Genomic DNA, 14,883 nt, shown 5'->3' on the forward strand with positions numbered 1-14,883 from the left:
ACTCATTTTTGGGTTGTATTCCCATGATCTGTTTAGCGTCCCAAAATGGCAAGCCATTTTCCAGCCATTTTCCTGCATGATATAGGTAAAATTTTCAGGCTTTGATATTATTTTCTCCAACATCATTTAACTAGCTCAGTTTTTCTCTTTATTTTCATACCTATAACTATAATTATATATTATTTTGTATATACCCATACATTTTGAAATGCATTTCGTTTATGATTAGAATATTCATCTGAAAAACATACCCCACACTTATGAAAGTTGGCTCTAATACCTATTTTTTTTCTTCAGTCGACCCCCCCCCCCCCGTTATGTTTGTATCACTCGCAGAAGCAAGACAAGGTGCATGCTTTTCTGACGGCGGTGGTTTAAAATTTGAAATTTAGCAGGATTTATTGAATTTTATTATCATTTTTTCTAAATAAGGTGTACATTATATTCTGCAAAACATTCATGAACAACCAATGCAAAATATCACATCAAAAGTAATTTGACCAGTTTGGTTATGGTCCAATATCAAAAAAGTATTTATATAAAACCAGTCAAAGTTAAAACAACATCGGTTTGATTATAAACCGGTATTAAATTACAACTGTGTTTTTACATTCTAATTGCATAAATATAATATGGACGGATCTGCGGAAATGAGTAAAGGAACACCCAGCCCCCTTTCAAATATTTGTTCCAGTATTTTTCCTTAACATATGCAGTTTTTAGCAGATTTTGTACATGCTTAAAGCCCTTTGGGTGTGTTTTATGGTTTAGATTGCATTCGCTATGCGAATAGCTTTTTAAAAGTGTTTATTTTCCGTCATTTACAACTTTGCATTTTATTTCAAATTGAGACTGATAAAGATTTTAAGTTTGAATGCTGTTTATAATTGTTATTTTGGGGGTGGTGGGGGGGGGTTCTTTAAAGGACAAGTCCACCCCAACAAAAAACTGATTTGAATAGAAAAATAAAAATCAAACAAGCATAACACTGAAAATTTCATCAAAATCGGATGTAATATAAGAAAGTTATAACATTTTAAAATTTCGCTTGATTCTCAAAACAGTTATATGCTCATCCTGTTTGAGGGGACCGATGACATCACCCACTCACTATTTCTTTTGTATTTTATAATATGAAATATTTTGATTTTCTCGTCATTGTCATGTGAAACAAAGTTTAATTCCTCCCTGAACACGTGCAATTCCATTATTTTAACATGTTGTGGTTCCAGCAAGGGGTTCCTAATTGTCAAATTCGTAAAAATTGAAATATTGTATAATTCAAACAATAAAAAACAAAAGAAATAGTGAGTGAGTGACATCATCGACTCTCTCATTTGCATATCACTGAGTTGAGCATAGAACTGGTTTGTAAAAAATAAGCGAAATTTTAAAATGTCATAACTTTCTTATTTTACATCCGATTTTGATGAAGTTTTCGGCGTTATTCAGTTTTGATTTTTCTCTATTTATTTAAATCAACTTTTTTCGGGGGTGGACTTGACCTTTAAGTATACCTAACAAATGACATGCAATGACATAGTAACGCACCTGGCTCATTGTATAATCCATTGAAATTACTTTTATTTTCCTTTTAAAGCCCCCCAGTTATGGCGGTCATAAGTTTCAAAAGATTCATCTATAACATCATTCGCCCATTTCGATTTTGAACCGTCGTTCACCTGACAAGTCAAATACTGGAGCTTCAATACTTTTTTTTACGTTGACATCAAATTAAAACTCTTTCCTTAAAATGAAGAAGGATATCTAGTTTCCTGAAAATTTTGAATTGACATTTTCATGGGATTTGACAGAGTAATGTGGATTTTAATTCAACGTAAAATCATGAAGCCTATCCCTTGATTACGTCATTAACCGATGTCCAATCATGGAAAACTTCAAAGACCCCCCCCCCAAAAAAAAAAAAATGTAAGCACATTAACATTTATCACATAATCCTATATTTTTTGTATATATAATACTTATGGACCACTGTGACTATGTAAAATTTGGTAAAAATTGAATATACTTTAGTTAAGATGTTGAATGTCCATTTATTTATAAAATGAAGAAAAGGGCAAAGAAGCAGACAGGTCAAAGTTTGAACAAAAATGAATCACAAATGTAGAAATGTAGCAATTGCCTTTAAAAAAAAAGTTGTTATCATTATACCTATGGCGATTTCAGTATGCCAAATATTGAATGTTATTTGATATAGGATATCGGGACTATTTCTTTGCTTAAATATCATCTTATCAAAAGATATACTCAAAATTCTTCTTGCATTGTTTTTTTCTTTAGGCCTACGATCCCTTTTCCGATTTTTTTCTTCAAAACTTTCATCATTGTGTTTCTCTTTGCAATAAATGTATGCATGTTAATGCGGAACATAAATTATGCTGGGAAAAAATTATTATTTCAATAAAAAGGAAAAACCTGGGAACCAAAGGGATCAATATATAAACTTACTCCCATAAAATCACACACACACACACCCTCATCCACCCACACACCCAATCTTAAACACAAACACGACCCTTTATACACCTCATTAACTGACTTTTTAAAATGAAATTTTGATTTCAATAATTTTTTAGTGATCATTGCAAATAAGAGTGTCAAATTATAAACAAATTCTATACGTGCGTACACAACACACATCCTCATTCAAACACATATAAAATTGACATTAAGAGATGCAGAGAGAGAATGAGGGCTAGAGGAAGTGGAAAGAGAGGGACCTAAACTGAAAAAACTCCGGTGTTGATTTAACACCAGCCCGAAATCTATATATGTCCACACCAGAGAAGTGTTAAACAACACCAGTTTGGTTTTGGTCTAACACCAGATATGTGTTTATACAACACCAATTAGTATTAAAACAGCATCGGTTTGATTCCAAACTGGTGTTATTTCAATACTTCTCTGGAGTGGACATATAGATTCCGGGCTGGTGTTAAATCAACACCGGAGTTTTTGCAGTGTACATGGTGTAGGTAAAGAAAGAGACAGATGTTAGGGCGAGGATAAAAATGGCAACATTGAACACATTTGACATATCTCTCTCTCTTTTCAGAACTCCATCCTTTCACAAACTTCACAGTTTCTAATGAAACTTTTTGTTTTCGTGATTGCATATTTAAATTGCAAGCAGTAATATTTTCCTTTTATTCATAGACGAGTTGCGTTTCCCCATCCAGTATTTAGATTTTGCTCTTTGTTCTTTATCTCATTCGCAATCATCAACCACAATTTTCATCGAGTCTCTTTTTGGACTCAAATTAAAGAAACTCCCGAGAAAAAAAGAATTTTATCTATGATTCATATTTTTAATAAATATCATTGGGAAACATATACCAATACAATTGTATACATTACATGTATGTTATGGAATGTTAGTACACGTAAGTAGAGAGTACATTCATGAATCAATCTAATTTCTTTGTTAATTTGGAGCCGAAGTACGTGTTACCAAAATAATGGGGAATTTTCAACAGGATATCAGACTTTCTGATTCAAGAACAGGACATGGAGGAGATAACATAGGGCTATATTTCCTATATGCAGGTATGGGCCATAAAGTTAGCTGATTTTTCGAGTGGAACTAGAACTTATAAATAGGAAATACCGTTCGTTGCATTTTATTTCTTTCTCTGTTTAAAGGTGTCTGATGCAGTGATATAATTATGTCACTCTCGAGGACGTATATCGGTCAAGATCCCCCGTCAAAGTTGTACCATTGGACCATGGACTTGTTCCTCTCATAATAGGTCCTTGGTGTACACAGAGGTAATGTCACAATCACAACAATAAAACCGAATCTTAACTGATTTCATGGATGGATTGCCATTGGAAATAATGTAGTATTTTTGACCGGTCAGGAGCCTTTCTGCTTGGTGTGACTGCGACCACAATCAACATCCTGACTATCAAAATCACTATAAACATAGTCCTTTATCATGCTATAGTCAAAGTCCCCAACGACCCCTGACCGATCATTAGGTTATTTCAAACATCATTATCATTGGTCAGTTTGGAGTCCGCTTCGTTAGCAGTTTGAAGGTAGCATTAGTCTGGAACATGATCACTGAAATCATTCGTGAACACCAACTCGAACAACTACGGTATAGGAACGTCTTTTAACATGAACGTATATGGGTTTCCAATTTCATTGTTAAAAATTGATATCAGGAAAACATTTGATTTAATAACCAGCAGTTGTAATACAAGTACACACGGAGTCAATTAATCGTTTAGGCCAAGGGACCAAAAAGAATGAAATATTTGAAAATTCGCATAAAAATAATTGAAGGAGTGACATCATTGGCGACTTTTCAGCTCCTTCGTTTCCATACCCCTTTTGCATGCGTTGTGCCTAACCAATGTTTACTAGAACGAAGGAGAATTATTACTATTAAATCCACATCTTTTTAGTTTACTAACGATTTCTATTTAAAAAAATGGTTTGTCATGTTTGTTGTTTCTTCTATCTCAATTCAAATCAGGCATAGTAAACCCGACCTTCTTATAAGCCATCCTAATCTGTGTATTTCATGAAAATCACTATATTATCTATACAAATTTTCATGACTTAATTGACTTAAATGATTATTTAACCATAATTCCTTCTACATTTTAAAGATCTATGTTATAGGTACATCTTTGGTGATAGCTACACTCTTAAAACAAATCGGTCAAATTGACTAGACCAGTAGTCGGCTGGGTGCAACTGATATATCTTGTCACATTTCTGACATATATTCTAGTCCGAAATAACTATGTTTATAGTAAAATACGACTAGAAAATAGTCAAATATAACTAGAATAACAGTTGCATCCAACTGACCCTATTAACTAGTCATTTTTTTTTACTGATTTCTTTTAATGTGTAAATAACTCCGCAATCTAGTCACAGCGAATATATATATACGCGATAAAGAATTGATTAAATTATTAACGAAGGCATCACTACCAATATCAATATTTCGCCAAAAAATCCTTATTCGAGATTTTAGCGATTTATCGATATCAAATTTGTGAACTATGTCTCCGTTTTACATCTGTCTATTCTTTTGATACTTGGGCCCTTCACATATATTTTGAACTATATGCATAATAAACATTACATAATTATATACATATGGGCTTGCATTCACAATTTGGCTTTCTAAGTTTATCGCCAAGTAAATTGAGGTAACAACGCAGTGACTGATCATGCTGATGGCAGAATTCAGTTAGTGGTATATGACGAGAACTTGACAATAACTGGACAATCATTTATTGAAAGACATTGGTACTGAATGAAACTTCACTATCCGAAAATAAACTTCCTCGATATAAAATGATTTGTTTGATTTTCATAAAACACTACCAACACTTTCAAATTGAACGAAATACATGAGATATGACATACAGACATACGGTAAATAAAATTCTCATCTATTAACATAATATTGATATTCTGTACAGCATTGGAGATCTTTGGTTTATATTCATATTGGATACAATTAATTCATAGTTTATGCGCGATACTCTCTTTGGTACTATATCTAAACAATAAAAAATTTAATTGAAAATAACTAGATCGATTTATTTTCTTGAAATTAAATTGACATTGAAATGTTTTGGTCGTCTGGCTAACCCGTCAATCCCTTCCATGCTCACTGGACCGTCTTGTGAATGCTCGATTGAAAAGTTTTGGAGGAAGATGGAGAAGAAGAGAAAGAGTTCGATTCGCGCCAAATCTGATCCGATGCATCGTCTGCGTCCAACGCTAAACGGAATCACATGTTTCTTCATCTCCAGATCGATAGAACCCTCCGATGTTAGGAAACGACTCGCATCGAACTTTTCTGGTTCATCCCATACCTCAGGGTCAAAATGAGCCGAATAAAGGTTTGTGAAGACAACGGTATCCTTAGGAACGAAGAAACCGTCGAGGACCGTATCGGAGGTAGTACTGTGAGGGATAGCGAAAGTGACGGGGGTGGAGTGGCGTAAAATTTCTAGGATACAAGATTGTACAAGAGGTAGTTTATCACGGTCTTGAAGAGATGGCATTCGATCTTGACCCACCACCTCGTCGATTTCTTGCTGGAGTTTACACTGAATGTCAGGATATGCAGCCATGTAGAGTAAACACCATTCAAAGGTAGTTGATACAGTCTCAAACCCAGCTCCAAAATAGTCAAAACAAGTATCCAGCAACACCCCCTCATCAATGGATGTTTTCTTATTTTCATCTTGGTTAAAGCGTCGCCCTGATGTAACGAGATGATCAATGATATCACGCTCAGAACCGTCCTTGTATTCTGCTGTATGGGCGTCAAGAAGATTTCCAGTAACGAAAGTACGAAATTCTTTAAGCATGGCTTTAAAATCGCTCGTTGCTTTCTGGAAAAAGATACGGAGCCATGGCATAAAGTCGACTGGATTGCCGCTACCCGCGGCGGCTGTGAAGCGATCAGAAATACTTATAAGTTTAAGAAGGGCTTCATCTTCATAAGTATGTCGTTTGCTGAACATGAACCAACACATCACGTTACTAACAGCAAGGCGAAGAACATTTCGGATATTACCAACATTCTCAGGAAGAGATTTGCATTGGGTACTAGTTGTGTTGTTGTTGTTGTTGTTCTCGTCGCATGTCATACTTTTGATATGTTGGACGAGTTCTGAAGCCTCAGATGAAACCACAGATTCAACGAACTTCACCTGACTACCAGCTGTGAAATGGCGAAGAGAAGATTCCGCCAGTTTCCGATGCACTTTCCATGTCTCTCCATAATTAGCAAAAGTCAGCGATGTCTCACTATTGCCCCCATTATTTATAAGCTCGAAAGTAAAGAGCTTAGGACGTCCAGCAAAGATCACAGCTTGTTTAATGAGCGCCTTGTGGATTGCCTCGTAACCATTCAAAACTAGAACTGGTCGACTGCCGAGCCGAATCTGGAAGATGGATCCAAACTTCTTGGCGAGATTCATGAGAGAGAGATGTGGATCAGAACGACCAAGAGACAGCATGTTACCAAGTACAGGGATGCCATACGGACCAGGAAGAGGTCTGGTGTCATCTCGGCTCGATGATGACTTCATCTTGATTGGTTTAGGCCTAGATGATTCTGATAACCATACTCGGGTGACGAGAATAACGACAGTGACGAGTAGGAAGTAAGATGCAATGGTCTGACTCAAATACTGAGACCCAGGACTCATCGAGGTGGTTGCACTAACGTCCAACATCTTGAAGACTTTCAGAAGAAACAATTAAGTTCAAAATTCGAAAAGAAGATTTTCTTCAACAATATTCGTTGACGATTCTTGGATGTGCCTTTAAAGACGAACAGGTTGATAAGTGAAGATACTAGTTATCGAGTGTCCTTAAATAGTCTTGTGTCAACCAAGTTATGCAAGCATCACGTTCCAAGACGGCTTGTTCTTTCAGCATTCTTGCTCAATCAACCAATGAAATCGATCTGGTTAGCCCATAGATGTTATTCACCATAAATAAAAGTGCGTGAGTCTTTTCGTGCATGAGAGCCATAAACACTCACCCCAGTTTGCGTGCACTCTTCTCCTCACGACCTTGTTAGCGTAGTCTTGGATTATTACTGTTAAAAATCATATCACTGACTCCACTGGTGTCGATCCGTGACGTCATACTATACTAGTTGGGGATAAAACAATAAATCGACGGCCATAGACTCCACATCCATATTTATGATGTCATTATGAGATGAATAAGGATTCTTAATAGTTTATTTTAATGAATTTATGAATAGAAACGTCTGGTTTGGGGGGTAATGGAACAATACTAAATTTAAGCAGTAATGGAAAAATGCCTGTAGAAACAGACTACACTATCAGCGTGCGGACACTGTATAATAGTTAAGTTAAGTACGAGCAGACTTTGCGTGCGAGCCCATCCAGCGTATCCTTTGTATCAAAGAGAAAATTGCGTGCCAACGAAACCGCCTGCACTGAAAGAGTGCACTCCGCCGTGACTGAATGATTGAAATGTAAAATTAAAAAAAAACGGGGTAAAAAGGGAGAAATCATAGGGGCTTGAAGTAGTTTGACAAACAAAACCATTTACATAATGATTGTTTGCCGTATTCGCACGCAAGTCTGTCATCATCTTTATCCATGGACATTGTTTGGTATAGATAAAGGTCTTGGGTGCTCTCTGCACGCAAGGAACACGAATAAAGCCCTCCCCCTTCCCTATCGTGGTGTTTGTGTACACACCAGGTCAAGGAGCAAATAATACTCGAGCAAGCGGCTCTTTAATCGCTCTTCCAGCAATTGACGATAATTCAAATTTAAATGTTTGAAAAAGGAAGCAGGAGATCGTTGTTCCACGCCTAGACTGGATATTTCCGGACCTTGTCATATTTCTATATTTTTTTTAAAAGCTGTTTGAACAGCATCACGGGATTTCACATATGCCAACTGATTTATCTATTAACTTGTATTGAGGATATTGATGACGCACCAACTAATAAAATCAAATACATGTAGATATCTGTAATGAACTTGAGGAGCAATGACTAAAAAATGAGAATGATAATGAAAATAATTATAACATTAAAAACGATAATGAATCTAACAATGCTATACATAATGCTCATTATGGGGCCATTAACAATCAGAATAATAACTATGATAAAAATGATAATAATGATAAAGATGGTGATTATGATGATGACGATGATATGAAACAAATAACGAAATAAAATTGGGACTCTCAAAAGTGTATGGGATAATCGATCGTCAATCATGAAGCTCTCTTTAAAGTGAAAGTTCCTTGAATATAAATTATTTACAAAATCTCCATAATAGTGTCTTTTTATCAGGTAAAAAAATCCCACTTATCATTATTAACTGTTTTCCTCAGTGATGAATAACTGTTGATATGATCAGGCTATGTACGTTGTGTTTCCTAAAATAGCCAATCACCGCCTCCATCCAATCTTCTCTAAACTTTCTGTCATTTCATCTGTGCACAATGTTTTCTGTTTAGTTTCTAAACCGAATTATCTATTTCATAATATAGATAATTATAATTATAATGATATTAACATTTATTTAACGCTTATTACATCGTGTCTCTAACTGTAAAGCGCTTTTACATGTTCATATTATTACCTCGGGGAATGTAAATTAATATTTGATAATATTATGTCGTCTGCTAAACTTTGCATGACTCTCACAAAACACGGGAAATTATAAGATTTTAAAACCATATGTGACCTAACTTGGATCAGTATAACAGCTGAAATGATTCCAAAGTAACTTGTACTTTTATAGAAAGTACAAGAGATGTCGAACGTAATACTGATCATTCGTATCTAAAAAAATAGGTAATTAAAATGTTCGAATTAGATGGATTCAGAGAAAACTGTGATTACTAATTGATAAGAATCTTACTGTGATTACTAATTGATAAGAATCTTATCAATCTTCTGTTATTATTCATGACAATGTACGTGTGATATTAATATAATTCAAAAATCGAGCAGATGCAACTTTCTTACACTGTCATATTCTTCCAAATGCCCCCTAAATATTCAAAGATCCCTTTCTTCTTTCCTGTTTTCTTTTTACAAATATTGAGTTTTCCATGGAATAGTAACTTGCATGGAATCCTTGATTTTGATTGGCCGTTGATTAGTGTTACCATATAGTAGTTACCATCGGATGACAACGTTACCACACTAGTAACTTTTATGCAACGAGGTCCTATCGAATATTGTATACCCATTATTCTCCGAGTAAAATTTTTGGAAATCATCCACACATGATATGGCCACATACAGGCGTCCTATATGGCTTTCATATTGTTATAAAGTGTATGCTTTTTGTTTCGCTAGTTTATTTTGGGTTCACTTACTTTTTATATTCATAAGTGGAGGTAATATTAGATCCTTGAGGTACATGTGGCAGCGAGCTATACTGAAAATATTTTTCTTTTCTTTTTTACTTGTCACTCTGGTTTACGTACAACTATTTTTCCATTTTTAATTACACAAAAATCACAATACAGAATTTATAATTTTATAATTGTTAACAGTAGAAAACATACCCCCTCCCCCGTCCTTGCCGCGTTCGAACTTTGAAGCAATTTCTTTTTATCAAGGCCCAAAAGCGCTACAATAAAATGTTATCACAATTTGATTCATTATTTGTTTTAGACAAAGATGTTACAATACATTGTTATTCATGTTCCTTACATTTTTTTACTGCGATATCCGAAAAGTGTGTATAACCTTGACATTCAACAAAAACGTGGCATGTAATCTTCTCAACAATCACATTCAAAAGTCACAGAAACGAATCCGTAATCTGTAATATCTTTTAAAATATTTCTTATCTTGAAATAGAACGTAATTATGAGATGCAATCGCTCAGCCTTATTTCGTTGTAGCTTGAACAAACATCACAGACACAAATGCTGACAAGTAGTAGGCCTACGAGTAAAAATGCCCTTTTCTCCATATGCTTTCCGGCAAATAGGTTGTATCTTAGAGCTTTTTTTTACAGCAAGCAATCCATTGATTCTACTACATATATACAGTGCGTCCCACAAAAAACGAAACCGAGATTTACCGATGATTTATCATAACTTAATCACAAATACAATAGACAAATGACCTACCATTGTAAAGCTTAGAATCTCCTCTTTCATCTGATATTACTTAGATTATTTCTCATTCACGCATGAGTGAGCAAAAACAATTCGAAGAGGGGATACCAAAAAGTCATTTGGCGGGCTGTATCTGGGTTTCAAAAAGAAAACCACATTTTAAAAAAGTTCAATATCTGTTCTTTAATTTGATACCTCAATTACAGAAAATGGTCAAGAAATAACAAAGTTCTTGTTATTTGAAATAAGGCTTGAATTTCAATAATTTCATAAAATGAAGAGGTTCTACAGGCTAGCGTTCAAACTCACTTGACACTCCGTTTTGTTGACGATCAGCCATGCGATAGCTTATGTGGGGGACCGGTGAAAACACGTTTATTTAATGAAATTATGGAAATACAAGCATTGTTTCGAGGGAACATAACTTTTTTGCTTCTTGACCATTTTTTGTGATTAAGGTATTAAATAAAAGAGCAGATATTGAGCTTTTTAGTCATGTGATTTTCTTTTTGAAATTCAGATACCCCCCGCCAAATGAGTTTTTGGTATCCTTTCTTCAAATTGTTTTTGCTCACTCATGCGTGAATGAGGAATAATCTAAGTAATATCAGATGAAAGAGGAGATTCTAAGCTTTACATTGGTAGGTCATTTGTCTATTGTATTTGTGATTAATTTATGATAAATCATCGCTTAATCTCGGTTTCGTTTTTTCTGGGACGCACTGTATATATATATATTCATTTATTTATTTATTATGTATATATGTGTTTGTATTTTAAGAATATTGATTTAAACATTATATATGCTTGGTCACTAACTTTGACTATTTTACTTTTAAAAATTATATTTTGAGCAAGTGCATTTTTTTTGCATTGGGTCAAGATCGGCCCATTGACCCATATCATAGTCACTGAATTGAACTTCATGTTAATGTCCCTATCTCTCTATCATAATAATCTCATCACATTTTAATTTTGTTTCTCTTTAGCTCTCGATTTCTTTTACCTGATCATTAATGGTGTATATAAATTTACTGCACACAAGATCTGAAATGAATTTGAACTCAAACTCAACCATGTTGGAGTTTTCTTAATCATTTTGTATATTGAAAATGTACTTGATTTGAAATAATGAAAATCTATTAATTTTGCCCCATTACTGACCATGTGTCATTTCAGGTATTAGCTAAACGCCTTGTTTGATTTTGACTCACAAGTGTAAAACTCACAATATTTACGATTCAAAATCTTGAAAGTTTTTTTGAAATGACGGTGACTTTATTTTTTGTTAAATGTCTAAAGAATGCCTTTACGAGATGATCGTGCCAAGGAAATGGACGTAAAATAGGCTTTAATAATTATAGGCAGCAAATGACAAAAGATGCAAACATACTCAATAGATACGGCAAGTGAAAAGTAAACTTTGCGTGACAAAACTATTCATAATTATCATCAAAGTACAAAGTCAAAATGATATCATTATTTGCTATATTTTAAGATCTGGAAGTAGATCCAGTTTGGAAGATAAAATCTGTTTAAACTGTTTCCGCACGTGAGTCAAAGTAATGGAAAGGAAGCACAAATAACTTGTTGGTTTAATTGGTTCTTAAAGTTTTTAAGCTAGCATTCATTTTTTTTCAAAAGGTGAATGCCGTTAAATCTTTTGTCATCTGATAATTCTTTGTGATAGATTGAACTTAACATGTGATCGTCACCCTTTCCTTCAGTATTGTTTTTATTTTTATTTAAAAAGACATTCACAACTATAATGTTACAAGTTTAGTGATTGAATAAAATAAAACTATAAGCAACGATTATATCATTAAACTTCGAGCCAATTTCCTGCTCGAGAATGGAATATGGTAGTAAAAATAATGAACAAAAAAATGGCCCGTTCTTTCGATTTTGGTCGGAATGCCGACGCACCCATCCCCCTCAAGATGAATAGATTAGCTCCGTTTGCAGTCCACGGGCAGTGTTGTAGCATGGACCTATTCGTAATAGGTCCATGGTTGTAGGAAGGAAGTCCCTGGTTTTAGCGTATTGGCTGTACCCGGGGGGGGGGGGGCACTTCCATTGACGAGTGGATACCACGGGGTTTCGAAAGGCACCCTAAACAAGTATTTTCCATGTTCTGAAAATGTACCCCTAAACAAGTATTGGCGTGTGAAACCCTACCCTTAACAAACAGGTACCCTTGACAAGTATTCCCTTAATTTGACCCCCTAAACAAATACGATAGTTTATTATTAGCTGCAGTATTATCAGCAAATTCCTTTTCTAGTATGTGTATGCACATTTGAGTTACAATTACATCAGAGGAGCAAACAAACAAACATACAACTTATGAGAAAGTTTCCCGGGACGACCCATCTTCCACAGGACCCTAAACACGTAGTGTTGGTGCAAAGTAATTAGTCTTTTTATACCCTCGCAAATTGGACTGTTAACATATATAGCTTTCCAGGCTGGCGTAATATATACCCTTTTTTCATTATTTTAGCGTTTTGACTTCCCCTTCCAGAATTGCTTCTGGTGTGCCTGTCATTTTGATGATAATGCATAATGATGATGATGATGATAGTAATGATTTACCCAGAGTATAATATATAGGCTAGTCATGTCATCTACAGACTGATCTTCCAATGGGCCCTGAAAATATAATGTTGAATTATCACCCTGCTTATCCTTATATTAGGATAATGAGACATGAGCACACATAGCATAAAGACCGAAATTCCCACTTCTTAAGTCTTTTGTATGACTCTGCCGGGGATCAAAACCCAGGATCTCCTGTCTATGAGACAGGTACTCTAACCACAGAACCCTTTATGAATGCAACAATACAGTTTTAACAATAAACGATACAATCACGATTTTCTATCCAAATTTTGATAAAGTTTGCTTGTTTGATCTTGTTGTAATCAAATAATTGTTCAAATGATATCCTTCAGGACTCTTGAGTAGCCGCTCTCCGCACGCAACCTGTCATGGACACTGGTGAACAAACTCTATTCTTTCCTCATATCATATCAACGTTGTTGATTACGGAAGACAGGAAGTCCGAGTGATATACATTGGTGCTTTGATTATTTATTCTCTTTCCTGTCAAGATAGGCCTGATTATTTAAAGGATTGATACCAACGAGTGGAGTTGAAATTTGGTGTCATGTGTTATAATGTTCTCGAGGTAAACGAAATTCCCACCGCCTCTACTATTTTGTAATTACGAATGAGAGTTTGGAGATCTGGTAAAAATAGCCTTAACACTTTCACCAACTCAGCGAAAGAGTGTGCCCCCTCCCCCGATACATGAACCTTTGGAATTCAGAAAAACAGCTTCCCCAAATTCCCGATAATTCCTCCAGTAATCAATTTACGAGAACATCGAGTCTTTTTATCGACAGTCAAAGAGTCTTTAATGATATAGTAACCATGGTAACACAAGCAATACTGATTCTAGACTAACCAAATTTACTATTTTATTTATTATTGCCACTTCAAGATAAAAATGTCATACTTGGATGATGTAAAATAACAAGGTAATACACATATCTTTCAGGTGGATGTATCATGGAAAGCACACATGATTTGATGGAATTAATCCTCACTAACATAACAAAAAACTAGACATAATGACATATCATCGGTCGGTTGGAAGTTAGTTTTGTTAGTGTTACTGTATATAGCATAAATCAGAATATGTAATGTTCTTTAAGCTTCTGTGTATAGGTGATACAGTGATTTGCGTCTTAAAACAAAGAATCATCCATAAAAAAGATACACTATACGTCCTGTTTATGTCTTTCACTGTAGTTTGCGTGATTGACCTACCTTTTTCACTTTCCTTTGAACTTCGAGGGGGGGGGGGGGGTCAAGGAAGCAAGATAGCCCGTCCCGTCTGTTTACAAGAAAGAACTATAAAAAAGTGAGACAGAGAATAGTGAACGGAAAAACGAAAACGGATTAAAAGATTACTATAGATTTGGTCTTTGAAATAAACATTGCCAAATTCAACACAATGTACACACGACCCCTCGTCTCCTCTTGTCATCATCTTTCTGCGTTTATATAATTTCATATTCATAATTATTTTTGGGGTGTAAATCAAAGAGCTTTCATGACTAATCTTCCCGTTTTTCTTTCTATAAATTGATAATTGAATCGTCTTTTCGACTATTTTTGCCCCCCCCCCGCACTATGTTTTAAATACCACTCTGCTCTTGTTTGCTGCTTTG

The 14,883-nt window shown here is 35.0% G+C and overlaps 1 protein-coding gene across 1 annotated transcript; it reads right to left on the minus strand.

Moving 5' to 3' along the window:
* Positions 1–3,308: 3,308 nt before the first annotated feature.
* Positions 3,309–7,932, minus strand: LOC129269194 (cytochrome P450 1A1-like). Its single transcript, XM_054906659.2, has one exon. It carries the CDS (start codon positions 7,240–7,242, stop codon positions 5,590–5,592), a length of 1,653 nt encoding a protein of 550 aa, XP_054762634.2. The 5' UTR covers positions 7,243–7,932; the 3' UTR covers positions 3,309–5,589.
* Positions 7,933–14,883: the final 6,951 nt, after the last annotated feature.

The sequence above is a fragment of the Lytechinus pictus genome, chromosome 10 (assembly GCF_037042905.1).
Source record: "Lytechinus pictus isolate F3 Inbred chromosome 10, Lp3.0, whole genome shotgun sequence".
NCBI classification, from domain to species: Eukaryota; Metazoa; Echinodermata; class Echinoidea; order Temnopleuroida; family Toxopneustidae; genus Lytechinus; species Lytechinus pictus.

Excerpts from the sequence above, each read along its gene's own strand:
- LOC129269194 (XM_054906659.2), bottom strand. The coding sequence starts at position 7,242 with ATGTTGGACGTTAGTGCAACCACCTCGATGAGTCCTGGGTCTCAGTAT.